The following is a 27955-nucleotide window of genomic DNA, read 5'->3' on the forward strand; positions in this document are numbered from 1 at the left end:
TTAACTTGTATTTGTATGACAAGAACAAGGACAAAAGAATTGCCACTGGGTATTATAGAGTTCCCCAACAGCTATAAAAGTATGTGGTGAGTAGGACCAAATAATCTGTAACTAATGTACACGTCTGTGATTTCTTCAACATCATTTTGACGCTAAGCACTGGGACCTAGTGCTTATCCTAACTACATTGCTAGGACGACACAAAATGTTCCGAAGACTCGAAAGTAATTTGTTCAGGGCAAAAGGGGGAACTCTGAGGTTGGGAAGAATATGTTAACAGGATATAGTTTTTCTCAGAAGAATTTACTGGTGATTCATTATATTAGGTTCTCTTTTTAGCTTCAAAAGTTTATATTTACTCAGACTCACAGATACAAGATTTCTGAGTGGGTTTTGACTTCTTTGGCACTCAATATTTATATTTTGCTTGTACTCAGATTTTCCTTATCTACAAAAGCAGAAGTAGCTGACAACGGGTATCTTCATCAGGCACTAAGCACTTTATATGTATGACCTCAGTGTTTATCATCGTTTACAAAGAAGAAGTAAAGTTTAGAGAGGTTAAACGAGTCGCCTGAAGTCAGACTAAGTTAGGCAACCCATTTCAACCCCAGAAGACCCCTGATTCCACCCTGTCCATAAATATTTTTGCTGTGTCACTTTCTTACATGGTATTTTTAACTTTAGTAAGACAATGATAAAAATATTTTCAGAAGTAAATATTTTCTTGTTTGCTTTTAAAGTTGCATTTAAAGAATGATAAAAGTGTGATTCTTAAACATTGTTAGCTAAATTAAAGAGAAGGTAACTTAAGAGTTTATAGTTTCTCTTGGGATACATTATATATATTGGTTTCCAATTCAAAATTAATTTTCTCTAATTTGATTTATGATTTTATAGTTGATAGGAAACAAAGTTTTACCCACTTCCTTCATCCAGACATTTCCCACACTGAGTAATTGTGAATAAACTTATTTTTTCATATGGTGTATCATTTAGCTACTGCAGAAGAATAGTTTCCGTATCCTGAATTAACATTCAGTGATTTAAAGAATTTGAAAGCCTGCATAAGTTGTTTTTAATAGTTAATATCCTACTTAATAGGATAAATTGGTAAATTTTGTTAAACAAATACATTGTAAGTCTTAAAACTAGTAAGCTTTTACAGATGGAATGAAAAATTTGGAATATCTAAGTCAAGCACAATGATACAACTGATATAAAGCTTAAAGTGAAAGATTATTGACTATGTAATTGTCTCTCAAACTGGGCTAGGGTGGGATAGTGATGGAGGGAGACAGCGGCTAAACAAAGGCATTATTGTCTTTTCATTTTCTTAATATTTTATATGTGTGGGTGCTTTGCATGTATGTATGTATGTGTGTGCACATGTCTGCAGAGCTAAGAGGGTGCATCAGTCCTGAACTGGAGCTACAGACAGTTGTGAGCCGCCTTGTGGGTGTTGGGAGTGAACCTCTCCAAGACCAGTCTGTGCTAACTGTGGAGCCATTTCTCCAGTCCTGTGCCTTGATTTTCAAATTAAGTGGCTATTTTATTTCCTCTCAGTTGTCAAGTTTTAATATATGTTGATTGGTGTGTTTGTATGGAGGCTGGAGGTTGATGATGTTGTCCTGCTCGAACACTACACTTTTTGTGAGGCAAGGTCTCTTGCTAAAGCTGGAATTGACCAGTTTGCTTGATTGACTGCCCTGCATTTCCCTTCCCTCCCCGGTTCTTCCTAGATTTGCCTCCTCAGCACTTTCAGGTCCTTCTGGATGTGCAGCAAACACTGAGGCATCTCCCTCAGCTCCAGGCTTAATATTTTGTAAACTTCATTATAAAAATTTATTATAGAAAACTTGTTCCCTAAACAGTAGTATGGGAGTTATTTGTCCACATCTCCTTCTAATACTGTCTTGAGTACGTGTTGATTTAACTTCAAGTGGCCATGATAGTAGCTGCTATTTATATCATGGAACTTAGTAAACGCAGCAAGTCAACAGTATTCCCTTTGTCAGCTGCAGGGAACTGTGCACTGCAGTCCACACACATGAAAGAATAGTCCTAAAGCCTCGTGTTTTCATTGACCAGTCTAGCGACAGTAGGTACACTGGGACTGTATGTATTCTTTTAACAAGACACCCAGTGTTAATTTGCATTCAAGTCATACTTTGTTTTTCTATTCAGAATGAATATAAAAATAGTAAAACATATCTAGAAAGTAAAGTTAATACATAAAACCATCCTAGAAGTGTTCATCTACCAAGCAGCTGAGAATATTTGCAGTGGATTTTGATCCGATTACCTGTTAAGCAGTGACTTTGCCACTTTTATTTTTATATTACATATTAGCTGTTGATGTTCATAACTATCAATTATGATAATTTTTGTTAAGGATGCTAAACTATTGGCTATTTAACATGGGTTCTTGGCCTGTTTTTTAGTGGTGTGGGATTGTACCCAGGGCTTTGATCATGCAAGGCCAGCGCTAACCCCTAGCTCGGTCTTCATTTCCTTAAATGTAGTTACGTCCTAACTGGGTGTGTAAATTGTCATACAATTGCCTTGTTTTTGCCTCACTGCCCACAAAATGTGATATGCCTTTTGTTTTTATAAACCTACATGTATGTAAATAATCTCAATGTTCATTGTTTCTTTGACAGTCTCATGTAGAACATGCTGGTCTTGAACTCACTGAAGCCAAGGATGACCTTGAACAACTGATCCTCTTGCCTCTTACCTTCCCAGCAGTGGGAAAACAGGCTTGTACCACCACACTTAGCTCTTCTTCTTAGGAACAGCCCCTCTCCAGAACTGTTTGCTGCATTAGGCTGTAACTTGACAGATGATGAGGCAGGTGATATTTGAGAGAAGTCACTATTTATTGAGCAGCAATAGAAATACCACAGCTGTTTTCACCTGTCAACTCTAACATCAAATTTGAATACTGACCAGGAATATACGATTTTAGTAATAACCTTACTTCCTTAAGACCTACTTAGGGCTTTAAAGCATTTGGAGTATTTCATCTTAAAAAGTACCAAAGTAATTTTAAAGGTATGCTCAAGAAGCAACATTTTGTTAAAAACAAATTTTTCTTTTTTGATAAGTGCTTTGAGATTCCTAAAAGCATAATTCTTTACCAAAAGAAAAAGAAATGTCAGCTATAACTAAAGTTTTGTAGTTTTAGGAATAAAGTATGTACATATTTATTGACTGTGGTGGTCTGATAAGACAGGAAAGTGTGTTTAATGCTTTATGGCATTCTATGATGAGGCAACATTTCTAACAAATTACCTGCCTTCCAAGTATTAATGATTTATACAAGTAGAATGTACAGGGTTTTAGAATGAGTTTTGTTTAAAACCATGGCCTTTTTAAATTAGAAATTTAATCGTGTGCATTATAAAACCTGATATCAATATCCCATACCTTTATTTAGTTACATTCTTGTTGAAAACACTAAATTTACATACCAAATGATGAAACAATAAGGTTATAATAAAAGTAAAAGAAGAGATCTTTTTACTTAAGGCATTAAGGCATAGAATTATTAACTGACCTCTTCTGGTAGTCAAAACCCTAGACTTTTAACCTAAAATAAACTAAAAGGAATTATTAAATCTTTTGTTACCTACTTTTGATACCTTTAATATATATGTATATGTATACATGTTTATGTATAGCATTAAATCTGAAATGCTTTGAAATCCATAATCTTTTTTTAATAGAACATATTCAGAAAAATCATACACTACTATAGGTAGGACACTGAAACACTGGTATGTAATTAAAATTTTTTTTCTTGTCAGCATAATTTCCTCTAATCCCCCTCCCCCATTTCATAGTAATATTTCACTCTGACGTTTAACTTAGCAAGTGAGTATAAAGTCATCCTGGATTTCAAGTCATTTGACATGAGAATGGAAATGTGACATTTTCTTAAAGTTAGTTTTCATCTTCTGTAACATCTAACTCTTCATCATCTTCATCATCTACTTCTTGATCCTTTCTTGTTCGACAAGTGGCTATCTGTTAAAAATCAACACATTGAAAAATAAAATGTTTTTACGTGTTCAGCACCTTTTTACGTGTTCTTACAGGTAAGGGAATACAGAACAATTATTTCAGAGAATGACTAAATTCCCTGTGAATTTTTAGTTGAAGTCTCTACCAATGTATATGGGGTTAGCCATAAGTTCAGTAGTATGCTTCAGTAACACAAAATACCATTACTATGTATTGTAAATTGAATGTTAAAGTAGGCTAAACAATCCCTGGAATATTTGAATGAGAATCATCAAAATGGATAGTAAAAGCAGATTATGTCCATTAGACAGATAGCAACACTGACAAATGAGTCCAAAACCAGCTCACCAGCTAGACATCTTACTCTTAAGATATCCAAGGGAAAACTTCTCTGAGGCTGATTTATACCATCCAGGAGACACTGGGCAATGTTTGGACACCAGAGATGGTCACATTGTGGATGTGTGTTGCTAGGGACAGATGTTGCTTTACGGTATAAATACAGGCAGTATCTCCACCAACTTCCAGGTACCTGATCTCAAGTTAGCAGGGCTAAGTATTAAAAAATCATAGTATACAAGATTCTGAATTCTAAATAGAATTTAATATGGAATAGTGGAATATAAAGACTAAATTTATGGAATACATGTGTCAAGGCTAAAAATCTTAGAAATATAATTTTGCTGGGGGAAGAGTTGAATAAGAATAGAAAACAAACAATGCACAGAATCCAATGACAGGATGTTTTAACTTTAGCAATTTTACTTAAAACTGTATTTTGAGATTGTTTTATCCAGTTTTAAAATTCTGAGGCAATATTAGATTTTGGCACACCACAATTATGTTATGGCTTTGGCTGCTGATCTAAAGAGCTATGTGCCTGGGTCCATGAGCTATGCTTAGAAAAGGCCACTTTGAGGTACAATTTCTACCCAGATTAATTAAGCTCACTCACTTTAGAGTTTGTGCTCATGTCAGACACAGCAAATCTAGATAAGCATTATTCTGTCTTTCCATCTGTTTCTTTAGGGTTCTGCCTCAGGAAGTAAAGTGTGATTATTGAAACTCTGCATCATTTTCAGAGGAAGAACCACGGCTGGAGATAGTACGTCATATGTGGTCACAAGGGAAGCCCTTTTACTACTGAACAGTTCCAAAGGCAACAATTCAAGTTCCTTTCCAGTTTATTTTTTATTTTTATTTTTTTAGCTCACCTGCCCAGATCCAGTTGTGCACTTAGTTGAAAGTGATCTCTGAAGAGGTGACTTTGAATTTGCTCTTACAATATCTAAACGAGATGGATAATCTGGTAGATACAGAGAATTTCGGAAAACCTATTGCAATATAAAACAACATTATAAAGTAGATACTAAATGAACATCTAGATAAACAACTTACATTATTAGAGTTATTGTAAACTAACGAAAAATTACAAATGTAGTCAAATCGGAAGAGTAAAAACTTGTACTAGACCCATGCAGACTGGTAAAAGTGCACAGTAGCCATGAAATCCTCTAGCGGAGGCCGCTGCAAACAGTGTGCTCTGTTTGCCTTTGCTTGTTTTCTCGCCCATGCTCAGCGGTTACCGACCTCACCGCAGGAGTGCCCCTGTGCACAGTGCCCTCTGGAGCCACCCAACCGCACATGGGCACCAGCAGCATTAGAATCTGACTCGCCAGTACTCTCAACTGCTGTCAGGGTTTCTCAAGCCTTCCTGTCTCTGACACTTAGCCCATATTCCTAACACAGATGAGGAGTCATTAGGTGTGAATTTCAAACACCTCCCTACAAACGCTTTATTCTACCTTTTTTATAAAGCAAACGTTCTAATTGTCTCCAACGTGTATTTTTCTTTCATTCTCAAAACTTTAACAAAGATTTTGATTTCCACAGGTTCTCCCTAGATAAGTGGTTCTCAACTTTCCTAATGTTGCTACCTTTAATACAGTTCCTGATGCGGTGACCCCAAACCTTTCTACTCTATAACTGTAATTTTGCTAGTGTTATGAATTATAATGTGAATATCTGTTTTCTGATGGTCTTAGTTGTGAACTCCATCCCCAACGTTGTGACCTATAGGTTGAGAACCTCTGGGCTAGAAACAAGCATCTCCTCAGTCTTTTTCTTATTTTCATTATTTCAAGGTGTAAGTTAAAACACCTGATCAGTTACTTTACCTCACCTCCTCCCCCACAGACTAGAATTACACTTATCCCACAAGCGCTGCTCACCGGAATCCTTAAGTCTTTATCTTCCCTGACCCCAGCTTTCCTTTCTTTCATGCCATCACAAATCATTGCTAGTTGGCTGGCCTCTTCCATTGCTTCATCTGTTCACAGCCACAGCACAGAGAAAGAGCCTGCCTCTGCTGCTTACATCTTATACATGTTTTAAGGGTTTTAGTTGCTTAATGTTTCTTTTCTCTGCAGTGTTTTTTTTTTTTTTTTAAATGTTGGATGAATTGTTTTTTGTATTACGTATATAATATCTGCATGTGTGCCTTCACATCAGAAGAGGGCACCAGATCTCATTATAGATGGTTGTGAGCCACCATGTGGTTTCTGGGAATTGAACTCAGGACCTCTGGAAGAGCAGACAGTGCTCTAAACCTCTGAGCCATCTCTTCAGCCCCTCTGCAGTGTTTTAATGTCAACTAATGATTTTCTGTGTAATTCAGATGCTGTGTTTGGACAGCTACATGCATTTTCCCATCTACCTTCTATTATAGACTATCACTGTGTAATAACATGTTCTGAGAAAAAGGAAATGTTTGATGTGCAGAGTTTCCTGGCTATGTGTGGCTGGTAGCCACTTGGAATGGTTTGTGTGTAATTTTGATTTTTTTTTTTTCCAATACTAAGATAGCTTTATAATGAAAGGCTTTCTACCTAGCAATATGGATATTCTACTTAATTCCTTACTTGAAGTACTTCTAAATACTGATTCTACATACCTTTCTTTATAGTCTACATAATCTCATATTACTGCAGACAAAATATTCTCAACTAAACCCCCTTTTTTGGCTTTTATCTACCAGAGTCATATTTTAGGTAATCTTCAAAGACCTAATGTCACTCAGACTTATCTGACACCCTTTATTTGAAATGATGATATACTGTGTTTCTTAAATGCTGGTTTCTCAGTAGGATATCTCATCAGTCCTTAAAAGCCAAGTCAAATGCTCTCTTTCCCCATTCAGTAGCCAGCAGTGCCTGTTCTTATTCTTGACCGTAACTGTAATGTTACTATTTTTGACCAGATGACTCCATGCCTAGCTATAAGTTCCTCTAGTGAAAGGAACCCTGCTTTATCTTTGCAACTCTTCCAAAGAAATGGTGCCAATTAATTCGCTTTTGCCCAATGAGTGCTACACATGAGTGCTACACAAAAACATCCATTTTGTGGAAAAAATAAACCAAACTAAGGGCTGTTCTCACACATTTCTGTAAGCCAATGGTTCTCAAGCTTCCTAATGCTGTGACCCTTTAATACAGTTCCTCATGTTGTGGTGACCCCCAACTATAAAATTATTTTGCTGCTACTTCAGAACCATAAATTTGCTATGGTTATGAATCATAATGTAAATTACTGTTTTCCGATGGTCTTAGGTGATCCCTGTGAAAGGGCTGTTTGATCCCCAAAGGGGTCATGAATCCCAAGTTGAGAACTGCTGTTGTAAGCCTTCCAGTAGTGCAGGGTACAAGTAGAATCAAGGGATTCAATTTAGGATATAAGAACTGTATTTTAGGAGTGTTCAAGGATAATTAGGGTGGCAGATTTAACTTGGAGGTCAGTGAGCACTGACATCCAGGTATAACAGATGGGTGGTTCATGGGCACCTGTATTGAGGGAATATATTTTTGTTTGAACATTCCTGTGTAAACTTTTCTAGTGAAGAAAAATAACGTGATATAGAATCCTTGAGATAAACATTTAAACCATATTAAAATGAACCCTTTTGGTAAAATAAGTGTTTTGGCAATGTATTTTTCAACATGATCAAGTAATCATAAGCTCCGGTTATGCATAGAAATTATTTTTGAAGGAGAAATGGGCCTGAGCTATTTGAAGAACAAGATGGTTTGTAGTAAGTGCAAAAAGTTAGCTGCTGCTTGCTATAATTCTTATAAAGTATGACTATGAAGAAAACCAGGTTATGTCCTCTTCATTTTCTTATTTTCAAGAAATTTTTCGGTTATATGAACACCTTTCATATTTCCTCTGGTCCTAGAGTCACAGATGCCAGGTGTTACAATAGAGGGGTTCAGGGTTGTGTTTCCATTCATTCTATGCTAAATATTTAAAGAACACTGTTCTTTATTCACAATGGCCTCAGAACCTTTGTATAATCTATGCCATCATAAAAGTTTGGCTAGGCATTCTCATCTCTAGCCTTTTTGGCTTCTTTTTGGCTTTAAGACTGGAACCTTCCATCACACACACACACACACACTGATTGCATTATAAAATTTTAATACTACTAGAATTTTTGTTTTCTTCTCTGATATCACTGGTAGATTGTAATTTGCCTTGACAAGATAGACTACTTCTTACGTATAATCCCAGCACTTAGAATAGTGCTTGGCTTAATAGGCGCTGCAGTTGCTCAGACATCTGAGGAGGTAAGTAGCATAACTTCCATTTTATCACAACGACGAAGTCTGGTCAGTACTATTCCACTGGAATGTATAAGAAGATGTTCAGGAATACAAAAGCAGTGGTAAGTTATAAAGAGTGTAGTGGGACATATCTAGGGCCTCTGGAATGAGGTGAAAATCTTAAGGACCAACAAACTTAACTTGAATATCAGTTCACAGCAGGAATGATGGGAAAAGGAGACTGACGCTTGTAAAGGGGACTCCAGATTTGCAGGAAAAGTACAGGGGTCACTTGAACCTGCTACTAAATGCAGGTTTGTTTGTTTGGTTTTTTTTCCTTGCAGGAAATGCTGCAAGTCATTCACACTCAACTGTAGTTGTAGCCTTATGTACAAAGCATTAAGATCAGTGTTGTAATAGACTTTTAGAGTTGACTTCCCCCATGCTACTAACTAGCTATTAGACCTCTGGGAAATTTCTTTACTGTGTTTCAGTTTTCTCATCCTTAGAGTGAGGAGGTAAGTGTTTAAAGTTGGTGGATTAATTAGCATAGTTAAAATACATAGATCTGTTCAAAGCAATGATTACATAAATACTTGTTATTTTCTAATTGTCATGTAAACATTCAATAGTTTTTTTAAAAAAGAAAACATGGAAAGGAGTGAGAATGAAATGTTAGCTTGAGTACTTGAAAGTGACAGTCATCTGTTAACAGGAAAACTACAACAGATCACGTACAAAAACGTACAACTCAGAAAACATACAACTCAGTATCAGAGTTATTTGGTTTACACACGATAACATGGATTATTACCCACATAAACTAAAGCTCTTAAATATCTCCACAATAATAGAACTGAGTTTAAATGAAGGCCTACCTCTAGATCTTCATCCTCATCAATCTTCTGTATATTTTGGTAGGCAGCAGTGAAGACCTCTAAAGCTTTGCCATGAAATAACATTTCAATTGTTATAAACTCCGAAAATATGTTCTGAAAAACACAAAGTTTGAACTTTAAAGTCATTTAAGTTGTTTTATGTATTCATGAGTTTATTGTAGAACCACTGAGTTTTATATTCTCCATTATATAGTCTTAATGTTTTGTGTTACTAAAACCTAGGAGTCAGTTTTTCAACAGGACAGACATAACAAAAAATATTTGTGAAGACTTTCAGCAAAAATTTAAATTGTGAAAAATGTCGCCTTAACCACTATTCAATTCTCTCTCTTTCCTTTTAAAATTTTGTTTTTCTTTATACATGATAGCTGATACTTGGATGAAAAAAGTGACTAAAATGTACACACCTCCATACTCCAATACTACACGCCTATAAATGTGGTAAAATTTTAAAACATTTTAGTGACTTCAGCTGATGTAAGAGAAGACTGACCAGCAGCACTTGTTACTGTATGATGAGCATCACGGGCAGCTACACTGCTCTAGCACGTACAACTGAGTATCAGAGTCCAAAGCACTGTGTTTAGTACCTAAACATCTCCAGAGATACACAGGGATACCTGAAGAGACCCAGTGGCCTCTGACGAGGACTAGGGATTAATTCCTTCATTTTCAGTGTTCCTAATATAGGGTCAAAAACATCCATAAAAGAATGTGCTACTGTTTAAGGGCAGGGTGAGATCATTAAGACTCCAGGAAAATCGAAACATTTTCAACAAAGGTGCCTGCCAAAGCCATTCACAGAGTATATAAAAAGAATGACACTAACCCCTGAACTCATACAATGCAAAAGTAAGTGCATCACTGACTTTTTATGAATAAAAATGATAAAATTATTAGTGGAAAGCTGAGAGAAATCACTACCTGATTTGACAGTGGAGTCTCAGCTGTAACACTGAACCACAAGCAACAAAAGAACCTGAAAAGATGTCACTAAAATTGAAAATATGTGTTCACATTGATGCCATCAAGAAAGCAAAGACAGCAGATAATGTGAAAACAAAACAAAACAATGACGTCCACTGGAACTTGTGTCTAGAACGTGATTAAAAACAACCCTTACACCCAGTAGCAAAGACCACCTAACTGAAACAATGGAGAAAGACTTGAATGGGCATTTCTCCAAGGAAAATATACACAAATGGTCAGTAAACATTGAGGTTTTCAAATCAAACCCACAATGATATACTACTGTATAAACACCAGTATGGCTACAACAAGAGTTTTTTACTAGGAACAAAGTACTGAGGAGTCAAAGGAATATGAACCATTATACAATGTTAGGAAGGCTGTACAATTACAAAGCTACCTTAAACAGACTGGCAATTCCTCAAATAGTTAAACATTTACTGAATGACCCAGCAATTTCATTCATATATATGATATGTGAAAATATATTTCCACACAAGAATGTGTAATATGAATGTTTAAATTAAACTTATAGCCAAATGGTGGAAACAAAGTAGACATTAACTGATTAATGGATAGACAATATTGTATGATCATATTTATTTGGTCAAAACCAATGAAATAGTGATGCTTGCTACAATATGGATAAGCCTGCAAATATGCTGAGAAATAAATGACAAAATATTATTTCATGGTGAAATGTCCAGACTCACCCCATCCATAGAGACAAGATTAATGGTCTCTTGGGCTAGTAAGCAGGCAGAAAGGTAAAGCTAAAGGGTACAAGGTTTAGGTGGTGAAAATGTTCCCAAAGTGCTATGGTCGCACATAACTTAAGCAGCAGTCAGTTGTATACTTTTGATTTATATCTGCTTCTTCACAGGTGAAGTTTCTCCTGCTCCTTTCTCCTTGGAAACGTCAAGAGACTTTTTCAAGAAGGACAGTATTGCAACAAGGAGAGGAACTTGGACACACTCTGTAGCTCCTCCATCTATTTCAGAGAATCTCTGGAAGCAGTCACTAAAGCTAGAAATTCTGCACTTACTTTCTTTGCTCCAGTTTTGTACTCAGTATTGAGCAGGAAATTTATAATACCTTAGAGGTAGATGGGATACATAAGGAAACCCAAAGATCATAGATTACATGTGAAAAACATTTGCAGGTCTGAGGAAGGGTTAACTGTTAAGCGGCAAGGGAATAATTCTTGATTCTCATTGTCAGATTAATGTTAATTTTCTTAGAACTCTTAACCCCGAATTTGACAGAAAATGTCAGCAGCTGTAGAACTTCATATCTCCCCATATTCTCCCAGCTTGGAAAGATGTTTATTTCAGAACTGCCTTTTTAAACACTGAGCAGTATTTGCACAGCTTTTATGTAGCACAGTGCAAAGCCTGAGACTTAATTCAGAGGCCAAAGTTCTGAAATGTTTTGAAGCTATGATTAGGAAATCTTCAAACGAATTGCTTTCAGAGATGGATTTCCTAGTTCAACTATCACATAGTTCTTATTTTATTGGTAATATAGCAAAATACAAAATTAAAAAAAAAAACTGTTACAGGAAAATTTGCAGTGAGTTAAAAAAGTCCTTAATTTTTATTTGCATATAAAATGATCATTAAGCAATATTTAAGATCTTTCAAAGACACCTAAAACACTGTTGTCAAAGACCTGTAGAAAAGTCAAATCTGCATGTTTCTCACATAATAAAGGCAATTGTGAATATTTAAACCAAATTAGTTTATCATTGTGGATACAAATTTATGTTAATTTCCTAGTTAGGGGTTTCTATTGCTGTGATAAACACCATGACCAAAGCAAGATTGGTAGGAAAGGGTTTATTTGGCTCCCACTTTTACATCTTAGTCCATTATTGAAGTTGGCAGGAACTAAGGGCAGGAACCTGAAGGCATGAGCTGATGCAGAGGCCATGGAGAGGTAATGCTTACTGGCTTGCTCATCATGACTTGCTCAGCCTGCTTCCTTACAGAGCCCAGGACCACCGCCCAGGGATGGCACCACCCACAATGGGCTGGGATCTTCCATTAATCACTAAGAAAATGCCGTACAGCAGGATCTTAAGGAGTCATTTTCTTAATTGCGTTTCCCTTCTTTCCAATGACTAGCGTGTATCAAGATGACATAAAACTGGCCAGCACAATTACATCCTTGAAAGTAATGTAGCTATTTATTTTAGGCTATAGATATTATTATCATAATAGATAATATTACTATAATGGAAATCACAAATTAAAAAACAACTGGTTTATACTTCATATTTTCAGTTGGGGTTCTCTGACAAAGTTACGTTGTACATCAGCTTATTTTTAGTAACTAATTTCAACAGAGGAATGGATGCAGAAACTGTGGCACATTTACACAGTGGAATACTACTCAGCTATTAAAATCATGAAATTTTCAGACAAATGGATGGGACTAGAAAAGGTTATCCTGAGTGAGGTAACCCAGAAACAAAAAGACAAACATGGTATATACTCACTTGTAAGTAGATATTAGCCATATAATATAGGATAACCATACTAAAATCTACAGACCTAAAGAAGCTAAGTAACAAGGAGGACCCTAGGGAGGATGTTTGAATTTCATTCAGAATGATAAGCAGGATAGTCACCAGAAGTGGTGAAAGAGAGGGAACAGGAAGGGAGCCTACCATAGATGTTGTCTGAAGGGCTCCACCCAACGGGATCGAAGCAGATGCTAAGATTCACAGCCAAACTTTGGGCAGCACGCAGGGAGTCTTATGGAAGAAAGGGGGATAGAAAACCACGGAGGGGACAAAGAGCCCCACAAAGAGACCACAAAGCTAAAAAGTCTGAGCCCAGGGGGTCCAGCAAAAACTGATGCACCAACCAAGTACCATGCATGGAGAGGACCTGCTCAGATGTAGCCCAGAGGCAGCTCAGTCTCCATGTGGGTTTCCGACAAAGGGGAGCAGGGGATGCCTCTGTCATGAACTTGGTTACCTGCTCTTTGATCACCTCCCCCTGGCGATGCAGCCTTGCTAGGCCATAGAGAAAGAGGATCCAGGCTGTCCGGATGAGACTTGATAAGCTAGGGGCAGATGGCAGGGGAGGAGACCCCCTTTCAGTGGATTAGGGGAAGGGGATGGGGGAAAGAGGGAAGGAAGGTGGGACTGGGAGGAGTTGAGGGAGGGGGACAGGGTAACAGAATGGATGCAAAGGCGGGATCCATCATTCTGTTGTACACAAGGACATCACCAGCAAAGACAGACAGTATCTCAGTGTAAAAGGATAAAAAAAGATTTTTCAAGCAAGTGGACCCAATAAGCAAGCAGATATAGCCAATTTAATATCTAACAAAATAGACTTTCAATCAAAATTATTCAAAAAAGTTGGAGAAGGACACTTCCTACTCATCAAAGGAAAAATCCACCAAGATGACATCTCAATACTGAATATCTATGCCCCATATGCAAGAGCACCCACAGTTGTAAAAGAAACATTACTAAAGCTTAAATCACACATCAAACCCCACATGTTAATAGTGGGGGACATCAACACCCCACTCTCACCAATAGGCAGATCATCAAGGCAGAAACTAAACAGAAATAATGGAACAAATAGACATTTGACTCAAATGGGCCTAACATATCTACAGAATATTTTACCGAATGTAGAAGAATATATCTTTGTCTCAGCATTTCACGGAACTTTCTCCAAAATAAACCATATATTTTGTCATACAGCAAGGCGAGTCTCAACAGATACAAGGAAATTGAAATAACCCCCTGTATCTTACCTGACCACTATGGATTAAAGCTGGACTTCAACAACAATAGAAAGAACCGGATGCCTACAAATTCATGGAAAATGAGCAGTTATCTACTCAATGACCACTGGATTAGGAAAGAAATTGAAGACTTTCTAGAATTCAATGAAAATGAAGACAAACTTATGGGACACAATGAAAGCAATGTTAAAAGTAAAATTCATAGCACTGAGTGCCTTCATAAAGAAATTAGTGAGATCTCAAACTTAAAATTTAACACATACCTGAAAACTCAAAGCAAAAGAAACAAACATATCCTGACGAAGTACAGGGTAGGAAAAAGACTCAGGGCTGAAATCGGTAAAATAGATACAAATAGAATAATATAAAGAATAAACAAAACAAAGAGTTGGTTCTTTGAGAAAAATCAACCAGACAAACAAACCCTCAGCCAAAATAACTAATAGAGAGACCGTATCCAAATTAATAAAATCAGAAATGAAAAGGGCACATAACACGACAGATACTGAGGAAATTCAAAGAATTACTAGGTCTATTTCAAAAATCCATTCTCCACAAAATTGGAAAATCTAAGTGAAATGGGTGATTTTCTTGACAGATACCCCTACCCAAGATAAATCATCATCAGGCAAACAACTTAAGTACACCCTTAATCTCTAAGAACCTAGAATCAGTCATTAAACATTTCACAACAACAACAAAAGCCCAGGGCAGATGGCTTTAGTGAAGAATTTTACTAGACTTTCAAAAAAGAGCTAATACCAATACCTCTCAAATTATTTCACAAAACAGAAACAGAAGGAACACTGTCAAATTCATTTTATGAGGTCACAGTCATCCTGATACCTAAACCACACAAAAACTCAACAAATAAAGAAAATTTCAGATCAGTTACCCTCATGAACATTCAGGCAAAAATACTCAATAAAATACTTGCAAACCAAATCCAAGAACACATCAAAGATACACCATGATCAAGTAGGCTTCATCCCTGGGGTAAAGGGATGGTTCAATATATGAAAATCTATTAATGTAACCCATCATATAAATAAAGAGAAAAAAAAACCCTACATGATCATCTCATTAGATGCTGAAAAAGCCTTTGATGAAATCCAACACCCCTTCATAATAAATCTTGGATAGATCAGGGATACAAGGCATATACCTACACATAATCAAGGTAATATACAGGAAGCCTATAGCCAACATCAAATTAAGTGTAAAGAAACTTAAAGCAATTCCACTAAAATCAGGGACAAGATAAGGGTTTCCACTCTCCATATCTATCTAACCTGTATAGTATTTGAAACTTTATCTAGAGCAATGAGGTCAAGGGATACAAATTGGAAAGGAAGAAATCAAAGTATTGCTACACACAGATGGTACATTGTATACAGCACTGACCCCAAAAGTTCTACTGGGAAACTCCTCAATACCTTCAGTGAAGTGGCTGGATACAAAACTAACTAAAAAAAAAAAAAATCAGTAGTCTTCCTATATACAAACAATAAACAGAATGAGAAAGAAATTAGGGAAAGAACACCTTTCAAAATAGCCACAAATAATTTAAACTATCTTGGTTTAACCCTAATCAAGCAAGTGAAAGAAAATATGACAAGACCTTAAAGTCTTTGAAGAAATAAACTGAAGTATCAGAAGAGAGAATGATCTCCCATGTTCAGGGATCTGTAGGATTAACATGGTAAAAATGGCCATCTTACTTAAGCAGACTACAGATTCAATGCAATTACCATTAAAATACCAACACAATTTTTTACTTAACACTACTTCATATGGAAAAACAAAAAAACCCTGGGTATCTAAAATAATCTTGTACAATAAAAGAACTGGAAGCATTACCACCCCTGATTTCAAGTTGTACTACAAAGCAGTAGCAACAAAAACTGCATGGTACAACAACAAAAACAGGTTGATCAATGGAATTGAATCGAAGACCCGGAAGTAAAGCCGCACACCTATGGACACTTGACTTTTGACAAAGAAGTCAAAATTATACAGTGTAAAAAAAGAAAGCATCTTCAATTAATGTTGGTGGTTTAACTAGATATGTGCAGTCTTCTGCACATGGAAGACTGTAAATTGTTAAGAGCGAGGTTTTACATCCATGGGGTCCAAGGGTGGTTGAGGCGGGATGGGGCATTGGCAGTAAAGGATAAAGGTCCACAGGCTTTGCTTTAGGCCTGTTGGGGCTAGTACCTGACTCCTCCTAGCATTTTTCTCTGTACTTCAACTCTCAGCCGATTTGCGGCCACTGCTCCCGGCAAGAAACTGAACTTTCTTAACTGTTAGGACTTTAACTCTTAAACTTTCAGGCTGATAGCCTTGCTATTTGGGGCTCCTGGTTGCAGTGAGAAGAAAGAAAATAGCATACATTCACACGAACATAGGGAGCTCCAACAGACCATTCTTTTTTTTTTTTTTTTTTTTAACAATATATGAGTAAATCTTTATTAACTTGAAGTTGGGAATAGATGTGTCAAAAAGCAAAAGGAAAGAAAAATATGTTCATTGAGTTTCAAAAATCTTTTTTTTTTTTTTTTTGTTTTCTTTTTTTGGGGCCATGTTATACTTTATTTTAAAAAAGCAGTACACGCATCTCCCAGAAGCTCTATCAGTTTTTTTTTTTTTTCTTTTTAGTTACATTTTGTTAACTCTGTGTCCCAGCTGTATCCCGCTCTCTCATTCCCTCCCCAACCCTACACTCCCTCCCTGGTCTCCTCCCTGCCCCTTTCCAAGTCCACATAAAGACAGACAATCAGGCAGACAGACACATATTTGCTGGATGGTGAATGGAGGAAATCTTCAATCAACCAACAACTTTATTTCTGTCCTGTGTTTTATACCCTCTAAGACAAAGGTTTTCTATGTAAAAGAAAAATTTACCTCATTTAGAATAGATATAATCATTACACAAAAAAGGAGTTACAGTAGTTCTACTGATTCTAAGTTTTCATTAGAAGTATATCTAACTATATACTTTTGTTTATTATAAGTTTTATCTTTTTCTATTTGAAATGTATGTTATGTGTTCAAAGCAAGAGTTTTTTATGTCAAAGTTTTTTTCTAAAAAAGTTATCTGTCTTGTCTAAGTAACCATTTATTCTTTCTTTCTGTATTCATATTGTCTTTCTTATCGTGTTGCATTCCTGGGCCTTATGGGACTAAACCTAGAATGAATGATTTCCTTGATCATTAATTTGTTTCAATCTTGTTTTCTTTGTTAGTGTAATTCACATGGAGGTTTATAGCATTCCTAGCAGTTTTTGCTATACTGTAGGAAGGTTTAGAATTATTTGAATCAATCCACAAATCATTATCAGGAATTATAAAAATCACCTGCAGGAAATCTGCCCAACAGAGAATGGTCCCTATGGAGGAATAATATTATGCTATAGGCAGTGAGGGTCTATATGCTCAACTGAATTATGCCAGGCATATGAGACAAGCATAGGAATACAAGCAATACAGCAAAATAAGCAATCTTGAGGCAAAAGCCTTTGGGACTTTGCCTAAACCAGGGATATACCCATTCGTCAGCCATGCAAAAATGAGTGGGCTGCCTCCAGGAAGCTCACCTGTTTGCTTTTGCCAATCCAGCATGCAATTGCTCCCAGCAACAAATAGATCCATACTTATCTCCCTGTAAAAACTCAAGTCTAAGTGGATCAAAGACCTCAACATAAAACCAGATGAACTAAATCTGATAGAATAAAAAGTGGGAATTGTCTTGAACTCATTGGCACAGGAAATAGCTTCCTGAACAGAATACCAATAGCTCAGACACTAAGATCAATAATTAATAAATGGGCTCTCACAAAATTGGAAAACTTCTGCAAGGCAAAGGACATTGTCAAAATGACAAAATGGCAGCTTTCAGAATGGGAAGATCTTCACCAACCTTGACGGAAGGCTGATATCCAAAATAATAAAGAACTCAAAAAACTGATCATCAGCAAACCAAATGATCCAATTACAAAATGAGGTACAGAGCTAAACAAAGAATTCTCAACAGAGGAATCTTGAATGGCTGAGAAGTGCTTAAAGACATGTTCAACGAACGTCCTAAGTCATTTCCTTAGGGACTCTGAGATTTTCTCTTCACACTTGTCAGAATGGCTAAGATCATAACCACAAGTGACAGGTTAGGCTGTTGAGGGTGTGGAGCAAAGGGAAGATTCCTCCATTGCTGGTGGAGGTTCAAACTTGTAGACAGCCACTTTGGAAATCAACATGGCAGTTTTTCAGAAAATTAGGAATAAATCTACCTCAAGACCCAGCTATCCCACTCCTGAGCATATACTCAAAAGATGATCTATCATACCACAAAGACATTTGCTCAACTATGTTCATAGAAGCTTTATTCATAACTAGAAACAACCTAGATGTCCCTCAAACGAAGAATGGATAAAGAAAATGTACATTTACACAATGGAACACTACTCAGCTATTAAAAACAAAGACATCAGGAGGTAGGGTGGAACTGGAAGATGGGCGAGGGGGCTACAGCCAGGATAGAAAGTGAATAAATTGTAACAAATAATAGATTTTAAAAAATAAAAACAAAGACATCATGAAATTTGCAGGCAAATAGACTGAACTAGCAAGATCATCCTGAGTGTGCTAACCCAGACCTAGAAGGATGTCTTCACTTCTAAGTGGACATTAGCCATAAAGGATAGCCATGCTGCAATCCACAGACCCAAGGAAGTAACAAGGAGGGATCAAGGAGGGGATGTGATCTCACCGAGAAGGGAAAATAGAAAAGACCTTGTGGGTGTGTGAGGGAAGGGACTGGATGTGGTGGGGGTGGATGGACACAGGAGGGATCAGGTTGGGGAGGACAGAGGGAGAGAATACTGGGAGAGACAACTGGAATTGGAGGCGAAGTCATGTCTGGGATAAGCTAGAAACCTCAGGCAATGGGAACTGCCAGGAATGAGGGTGACCTAGCTAAGACTCATAGGAAGGGGGATATGAGCCTGAACTGGCCATCTCCTGTAACCAGGCAAGACTTCCAATGGAGGAAATGGGACACCAGCCCAGCCACAAAACCTTCAGGCCTACAATTTGGCTGCACACAAGATGTGCAGGGTAAAGATGGAGCAGGATCTGAGGGAATGGCCAACCAATGAGTGGTCTAGTTAGAGACCCATCCTGTCAGAGGGAGCCCACACTGTTAATGATGGTCTGCTGTACTTGCTTTACATACCGCTATATATGCAGACAGGAGCCTAGCAAAACTGTCATCAGAGAGGCTTCACCCAGCAACTGATAGAAACTGATGTAGAAACCCATAGTCAAATATTAGGCCGAAGTTGGGGAATCCTGCTGAAGAAGGGGAGGAAGGAGCCAGAGCGGTCACGGACATCTGAAGAAAATTCACAGAATCAACCAACCTGGACTAATAGGGGCCTAGAGAGACTGAATCGCCAAGCAGGGGCATGCACGGGGCTGACCCTCTGCACAGAGGTAACAGTATGCAGCTTGGTTTTCATTGTGGGACTCCTAACAGCAAGACTGAGGGGCTGTCAGCAGCTCTGGTGTCTACATTAGGGACCCTTCCCCGTTTTGGGCTGCCTTGTCTAGCCCCAAAAGGAAAAGGCGCACCTAGTCTTAATGCAACTTGTTACACTAGGGCTGTTTGATGCCCATGGGAGGTCTTCGCTTTTCTGAAGAGAAAGGGAGGAAGAGTGTGGGGGTAGGTGAGGGGGAAACACTAGGAGGAGAGGAGGGAGGGAAAACTGCAATCAGAATACAAGGTAAGCAAATTGAAAAAAAAGAATATAGCCCCTTTAATATGCCATTGTGCTTATAATAACACTTGATAAATTTTGGTCTATAATTTTTTTTTTTAAACTTAAGCACTCTGGGCTAAAATTCAGTACATTATTCTTTCTCCAACTGTAAGCAAGGTTAGAAAACATTCTATGTTAAGTTGGGTACCTTTATGTCCTTTATTTTCTGCTTTTCAAAATTGTCAATAGTTTCCTCCAAATGACGGCTTGTGCGGGTAGCATCAATTGTGGCTCTCTGTAATTCAGTCTCTGCCTAAAAAGTGAATCCCCCAACAAAAGAAAAAGCCCATCAGAATCCATGTAGTTGAATCTTTTGGTAAAAGTTAGCATTTCAATGCTGACCTTCTGGCCTGAAACCGTACACTGTTCAAACTTACCTTTTACCACATACACTGAACTATATTAGATAATATGCACAATATAGGACTTTTAAGTTTATTAAGTGAATTTCTCAAAACAGAAGTTCTTTCTTTAACACTATTTTCCCTGTTGCCCTGGGATTTGCTGTGCAACTATTTTCTGTTTTCTACTGCTTCCCTCTGTTTTAGTCTGTAGCATTTATTACAGTATCTGTTTTCTAATATCTGTCTCCTTAACCCTCGTCCTTCAAAGAAAACACGTGGAGTTTGTTAGTATCTTCAGTGCTCTCAACACTGTATTAACCTGTAAAATACAGATTATCTCACAAGATTACTTTATAGATTAAATGAAATAAGTAAATCTTTGTGAAGGACTAAGAGTATACACTATAAAGACCAACAATTATAGCCCCTTTCCACTACAGAAAATCTAATTTTTATTAGTATAACATGCAAGTGCTTAAGTCTATTGATATTCAAGTATCTTATCACTGTATACTTTTAAGAGTTCCCTAAATCACTAAATACACAATATCTAATTTTGAGACAGGGTCTCTCTCGGTCTAGCCTGTGCTATATTAGGATTCTCTAACTCGGGCTGATTGTAAACTCATGTTCTCCTGCCTCTGCTTCTTGACTGCTGTAATTACAGGTGCATGTCGTCCTATCTTTATGTCTATGTCTGATGTAGTTTTCCAAGTAACGGGATTACAGGCAAGTACCATCATGCTCAGCTTAATCAGCTTTTGATAAGCCAACAACGCTGCACTGTTTTGGTTAGTAACGAATACATTAAATGACAAGTTTAATGTTTGCTTTATACTTGGTGACATGCATAAGATGTAGATCTGTGTTGCAAGTCAATTCTCACGGACACGATCACGGACACTATCATGGACACTATCTAAATATTGCTATTTCCTTGTGGGCTGAACATAGATTTTTTTTTTTCTTTTTAAAACATCAAGAATTCAGGTACATGCAGGTACATACAGAAGCCACGGTATTGTTAAGTGTAGAAAATTCCAATTTAATCATGTTATTTCTCTTTACGCATCTTTTCCTTTAGGACAGTAGTTGCTTCTACACATTAAATATTTTCTTAAGCAGTACCAACAATTAAAAAAGACATACCTCAATTTTATGATTAAATTATTCCTGACAAAGTTTTGTTCTTTCTACTAAAATTATATTTTCTCTAAATTCATTTATCATTTAATATGAATCTTTCATCAAAATTTCGAGATGTACTATTCTGACATTTAGCTATTGCTTTCTCTTAAAAGAATCTATAAATTGAAACAAGTAAAAGGGTTTACTCTCAGGATCCATTTCTGGAAACACCATTTTATTGCCCACCTGCGACTGAAAATTTTCATAAAGGAAAAATACATTTCAAAGAGGATTGAACATTTTAAAATAAAATCATATACCTTTATAGAATTGCTCTTACAATTAGCATTTATAGCTCTTGTGACTTTTATCATGTCTTTGCCCGTCTTATTTCCTGGTATTTTAAAGATTTGGAGCCTCTGTAGGACTGTTTAAAACTAGGAAAGCATGGGGAAGCAGAAGCCAAAGCCAGGATCTTTGCATCCCAGCCTCCAGCAGCCCCCATCCATTTCTAAAGTCTGAAATCCTCTTCCCGAGCACAGAACTCACCCAGAAGTCAGCCTTTGAAAATATACGTGATAATACTGAAAATTGCTCAAAATCCTTCAGTGAACCAATCTCAAATAGGCAATATTAAGAACAATTAGCAGCGTATCCAGCAGAATCAGCCAAGACTTTCAAATGGTGATGAAAAGGGAAACCAGACTGATACTTTCAAACTGTGTTAGGGCTTGTTCAGAAGCTATTTGGGGCTTTGGGGGTGATAGCAGATCCTAGGATTATCCTCATCAAAAGACAAGACTCTGCTTGATTTACATATTGGACCTTAGCATACTTTTGAGTAGAGAGTTGAGTTCTAAGGGTCTATCTGGTAAAAACACTACAATACTCTTGACTGAGTGTTTTCTATTGAATAAATTAACATGTAAACTGTCACTCATGCTCTAGTTTCAAGCTGTCAGAATCCTTAAGTAGAACCCATCTAGTGAGCAGAAATTCGCCTGTAACAGTGACTTGTGTTTTCCCCACCTTGCTTGAGGTGGGCCAGAAAGTCTGCCTCCTACAGCAGTTAACAGCATTTATAGGTCAGGTAAGTGTGAGTTAGCAGTGCATTTACTTCTGGTTAACGATCAATACAAATACTTATGAATCAATCAACAACTACGCAGAATTCTAGATGTCAAATTTTGCCTGCCTCCATAGACTCTTTTCCCCCAAGAACAAAACATATTTTGATTACTGACTTAATTCTTAAACACTGGTGACTTCCTAGTCTTGACAGAGATTTCTTGTTGGCAGTCATGAATTTGTAGCTTTCTCTGATTTGTCCAGCTTGCTTAAAACACACTTTGGTTTAAAAATTTAAACTGCAATAAATGTCCCACAAATGTTCCGTGCCAGCCCAACTTAACTGCCTCTTTGTTTTTGTTTTTTTCTGTTTTTTCTTTTTTAAAATAAAAGGTTGGTCTATGTACCTTTGGTCCAAAGAAAGATGGACCAGGCAATTGATGAAGTCTGAAATCATTTAGGGGTCTCCCCTTCAGGAATGGAGGGGTTCTTCAACCTCCAATGCCCCCAAAGAGACACTCCTTATGTGGTGTCTGGCTGAGCTAGGCAGTATCAACCTTGAGTAGGCAGGAGACCCAGTGAGATAGAATGGGGATGGAATCAGGGAGATGTCAGTGCTTTTCACACATCTCTCAGCAGTGTATATACTTGTTGGTCATCAATGAGACAATTCTAGCTCAGGAAGGAACTGTTCTCTAGAAGATTCTTTGTACAACAAACATTACTATTTAGATACCATGTGTCCTGCTATGACCATAATCATACTGAAATCTCCTGAAGGTTTGACATTAGTATTTACTTGTTAATTTACCCTGAAAACATTTACACTTCTGAGTAGATTGGGGGATAGTCAATCATAAAAAACAAAAGGACTGGGTTAGGATGTATAACAGCATTATAGCTGGCTAGTTTCTTTTTTTTTTCTTTTTTCTTTTTTTTAGTATTAATTACAGTTGATTCACTTTGTATCCCAGATGTAGCTCCCTCCCTCATCCCCTCCCAACCCCACCTTCCCTCTCTCTTCTTTCCCTATGGCCCTTCCCATATCCACTGATAGGAGAGGTCCTCCTCCCCTTCCTTTTAACCCTAGTCTATCAGGTCTCATCAGACTGGCTGCATTGTCTTCCTCTGTGGCCTGGTAAGCCTGCTCCCCACCCCAAGGGGCCAGTGATCAAAGAGAGCTGGCTAGTTTCTATTGTGAGGATTCCTAAATATGTTTCTTTTTGCCACCACCATGAAAATTCTCTACACACTTAGAACTACAGATCCATATACATTTACTTTTGTACTGTATAACTCACAAAAAAAATTTTTTTTAAGACCTAATCCAAAGGATACAATTACATGTCGATCAGATGGGTTTCGTTGCCGTGTCCTTTCTAATTGAGATAACTGTTTGGCTTCTCGATTCCTTGCTGTTAATGTTGCTTTGAGATCATCCTGTAAATAAGCATTTTTGTTAATAAAACTTTCTAACATAAGAAATAAAACATTCTTAAGAATGGAAGAATACTTCTTGTTTGATCCCAGCACTGGGAGCTCAAAAGGTATGAGCACGGTAGTGTGTGTGCGCGTGTGTGTGCAGGAAAGCATGGACATTTCAATGATATTATCTCCAGATAAAACAATATGAATGGAAAATGAAACATACAAATACATGACTATGGTGCTTACAGGAGCATATGTATTTATAAAAAATAAACACCAAAAAGTAAGAATTTTTTATGTATAAATTTTACTCCAAGTTGATTTCAAAAACAGTTTCTCAGATTTTAAAAATACAGACACCAGCTTTAAAACAAAGGTGTAAAAACATATTCATCAAATATTATAAAATTTTCCACAATAATGATTTTGACTGCTAGAGCAGAATATTGGTATACTTAGCAAGCTTGGTAAAAATGCTTCATCATTTTTAAAGATCCAAGAAAATATTTTTCCAAAGTGTGTAAAAAGAATACTTGCATGGTATTTGTATTTGTTATGAAAAGGAAAACTCATTCCTTGTCAGTATACCAAGAGGATAAAAACAGGGATTTACTTACTCGTTTCATTTTTACTATGGTTCCATAAGCTTTCAAAGGTTCAACTACTTTGGCTTCAAGTCTTTCAACCTATTAAAAATTATATAAAACATAACTGAAAAGAAACATAGAAATATCAAAGTTTAAACACTGAAATCAAATCTATGCTACTTAATCTGAAATAAATATGGTACAGATTAATAGTTTTGAAAATTTTGGTTAAGATGATATTGTTTATGATATTTTAAGAGAAGGATAATCATCTAGGTGCTGCTAATATTCAGATTGTTAAGTCAGGCCTTGATGCGTAAACGGTGCAGCCACAGCAGCAGACAGCACCTGGAGCACAGCCTGATGGGAATGTGCCTGACACTTCTAACCGGCTCTCCCTTGAGAAGCACAGAATTTACCTCACAGTTACAGCTTTCAGAAAGTCTGAAGACATTTATAGTTTTAGTACAGATACCATTTTCATATGTTCAAGCACATACTGTCAGCTAAAACAGATATGGACTCCTAATTCTTATAGCTCAACTTTCCAGATACAATGAAAGATACGGTGTTACTGGGATGAAAAGCAAACAGTTTAGGGATTATTGTATTAGCTGCATTTTTTTTAAGCAGCCACTTATGATTTATCAAAGCCCAGAGAACAAGACAAATAGGCTTAGTGACGCTGATCTGCCAAACTGTACAACTGATCTCTTTTTATCTAGAATTAAACAGTTTCTCATGCTCATTTCAGTTTTCATTACAAAGTAATAGCAATTCTGTTAACAACACTAGTAAATAGAACTAAAGAAAAAATTTTATATAAAAAAAGGAAACGACGAGGCACTGAAACTTTGTCAGGGTGGGCAAGCAAATGATATCTATTGCTTAAAATAAACATATAAAATGTTTTTTTTAAATGATACATGTTTATCTAGTCAATGCATTCCATTTCATATTTATTCTTTTGTTTCTGGAAATGATGTTATATGGATGTTTCATTTTAAAAGATTTTAGGAAAATGCTAAAAACAAGTTCCCGTCAGTCATTTCAATGTTCAGAATTCTGAAATCAAGGCTGTGACGATTCAAGACAGATTAATATATACCGTGTCTATCAACACACACTGTGACTGTTATCCAGGTCTAGCCTATCAGAGTCCCTTCGCTTTCCCTTGCCTACCTTTGTCATGTTCATTAGCATCTCCACCATGTGGCAAGCAGGGAAACAGAGCAGAGCAAATGCAAATCAATTCACTTTGCTATGTGAAAACTAGCATAAAAATTTTCTAGAAAGGGGAAATTATTGGTGAAATAGGACTTCAGGATTATCTGTGAATTAAAAGCTACGTTTGGAACATAAAATCTCCAGTTACCATGTATAACTGAGTAGTGCTTGCTATAGAAGAAATGTATGCCAAGAGCTCGGTACTTTCCTTACGGGCATCTCTGAGTGGTTAGTACTCAAATGTATGCAGAATGATGATAAGGTCAAAGATTATTTCTCCTATTTTAATTTTTGGTAACTGAAATTTGTTTTAGGCTTTAAAGATGAAAAAGAGCAGTGGTACTTGTTACAAAAGTAAAAAAGCGATGGAGTGTAAACTTGGCAACTTTTGTAAGTTAACTGGTATCTAAAAAAGTATATCAAAGTGCTTATGCAGTATCCAAAGTAATAAAAATATTGGTGTTTAGAAAGCTCTCAGGAGAGCAAGACTCTTGAGCACTCAAAGCCAATCTCTCATACTTATTACCTGGCTTGTTCCTGTGTTATAAAATGTACTTTGTTCAACTTTCAAGCCAGGCAAGTATCAGCAATACGCTGCCCATTCGTTAGTAATTTGTTCATTTTGCCATTCTCAGCATTGCCATCTCTAGCCATTCTTTAAAAACCACTTGGTGCACACAGAATAAACAGGCGCCTTCCTTTCCCATGGGTGCCACCTTTTCTGAACACCGGCACCCTGTTACCAAAGTTGGCAAATGCTGCGGTAAACTCAAGACTTAAAACACACCTCAAGTTTAGTTTGAAAGTGTCAGGTCATAGAAAGGTTTCCTACAATGGACTTACCGTGTTACGGACATTTATCAAGTGTGCGTTCGCCACCGTTGGGTAGGCGACAATGAAACGTCGCCCTAATTCCTACACATTACTTCTTGGCTTAGAATGACGACACCAGAACCCAATTTCATACCTCTGCTTGGCGGTAATCCTGAAGTTTGGCGAACTCATCTGCAAAGTTTTTCAGACCCTGCTTTAGATTTGGGGTCTCGGTAGAGGCATATACGTTGATCTCGTTCACCAGGAGGTCAGCTTTGTCTCGCAGCCTGGCAGTTTTCCGTACATAAGCAGCAAAGATTTGGCAGAGCTCTCCGAAATGCTTCTCCACGTTTGTGACCGCATCCTGCAGCTGTTTTGTCTGAGCGTCTCTAGAAAGAAAAAAAAGGAGACACAGAACACTGTTCTTAAAACAGTAAGATAGTGTCCGGCTAATTATATATGCAGACCTTAACGGGGCAGCCTGGAGCTCTGAAGGGAAATATTCCCAACTCCCCCGGAGGCCCGCCTCCTCCGGGACCCTAAACAGGGTCTGGTCCTGCCCTTGGACAGCGCAGGCCCGGGAAAGGTCCCGCCGGGAAGGGGAGGCAGCTGCCTCTGTGCGGCCTCCCCGGGCTCGGCACCGCGGCGGGGCCCGGCCAAGCTCAGCGGGGTGGGCCGGCCCGGGACGCTCTCTCGGGCCTGCACTAGCTGCAGAGCTGCGGGGACCTTGCGGCCTTGTCCCTCCCCGGCCGGCGGCGCGGCCCTCGGCCCGGCATCCCTCGCCCGCCCGCCCGGCCCTCTCCCTCGGGCGGCCTGCACGACGAGGCCCCTGGCGGTTACCGGTCTTCCAGGTTGCGCCTCAACATCTTGCCTTGCGTGCCGCCGGGGACCCGGAGTGGGAGCCCAACGAGCGTGGCTCCGGGGCGCCAGGGCGCGCGGGAGCGGGAGCCGCCGCCACTTCTACCGGGAGGTGAGAGCGCGCCGCGCGCGCCGCCGCGCCCGCCCGGCGTTTCCGTGGCAACGCGGCGCGCGCCCCTGCGGTCAAGAGCGGGGCAAGGGGGACCGGAGGGCATAGGGCGGAGGGACCAGCAAGCATCCTCCTTCCGTGCAGCTCTGGAGCCCTCCCAGGCCGCTGCAGGCAAAGGAGGAAAGGCAACCCACCAGCAACCGGAAGGGGGGACGTGAGAGTAAAGGTGAACCGAGTCGCGGCTCTGCTTCTGGATGCGTGGATTTAATGCCGTGCCTGTCGCCGAGCCTCTCTGCGGGGCGTGACAGTGT

At 38.1% G+C, this 27955-nt stretch overlaps 1 protein-coding gene across 1 annotated transcript; it reads right to left on the minus strand.

The window, feature by feature from the left end:
* Window positions 1–2883: 2883 nt before the first annotated feature.
* On the minus strand, window positions 2884–27856 carry Cibar1 (CBY1 interacting BAR domain containing 1). Its single transcript, XM_055603248.1, has 9 exons — window positions 27518–27856; window positions 26832–27066; window positions 24668–24736; window positions 23961–24062; window positions 21801–21806; window positions 20231–20335; window positions 9506–9619; window positions 5244–5363; window positions 2884–4032 (listed from the first exon to the last, which is right to left on the minus strand). Exons 1-9 carry the CDS (start codon window positions 27748–27750, stop codon window positions 3949–3951), a joined length of 1068 nt encoding a protein of 355 aa, XP_055459223.1. The 5' UTR covers window positions 27751–27856; the 3' UTR covers window positions 2884–3948.
* Between the last annotated feature and the right edge of the window lie 99 nt (window positions 27857–27955).

Source organism: Psammomys obesus, unplaced genomic scaffold (assembly GCF_907164565.1).
Source record: "Psammomys obesus unplaced genomic scaffold, mPsaObe1.curated_primary_1811, whole genome shotgun sequence".
NCBI classification, from domain to species: domain Eukaryota; kingdom Metazoa; phylum Chordata; class Mammalia; order Rodentia; family Muridae; genus Psammomys; species Psammomys obesus.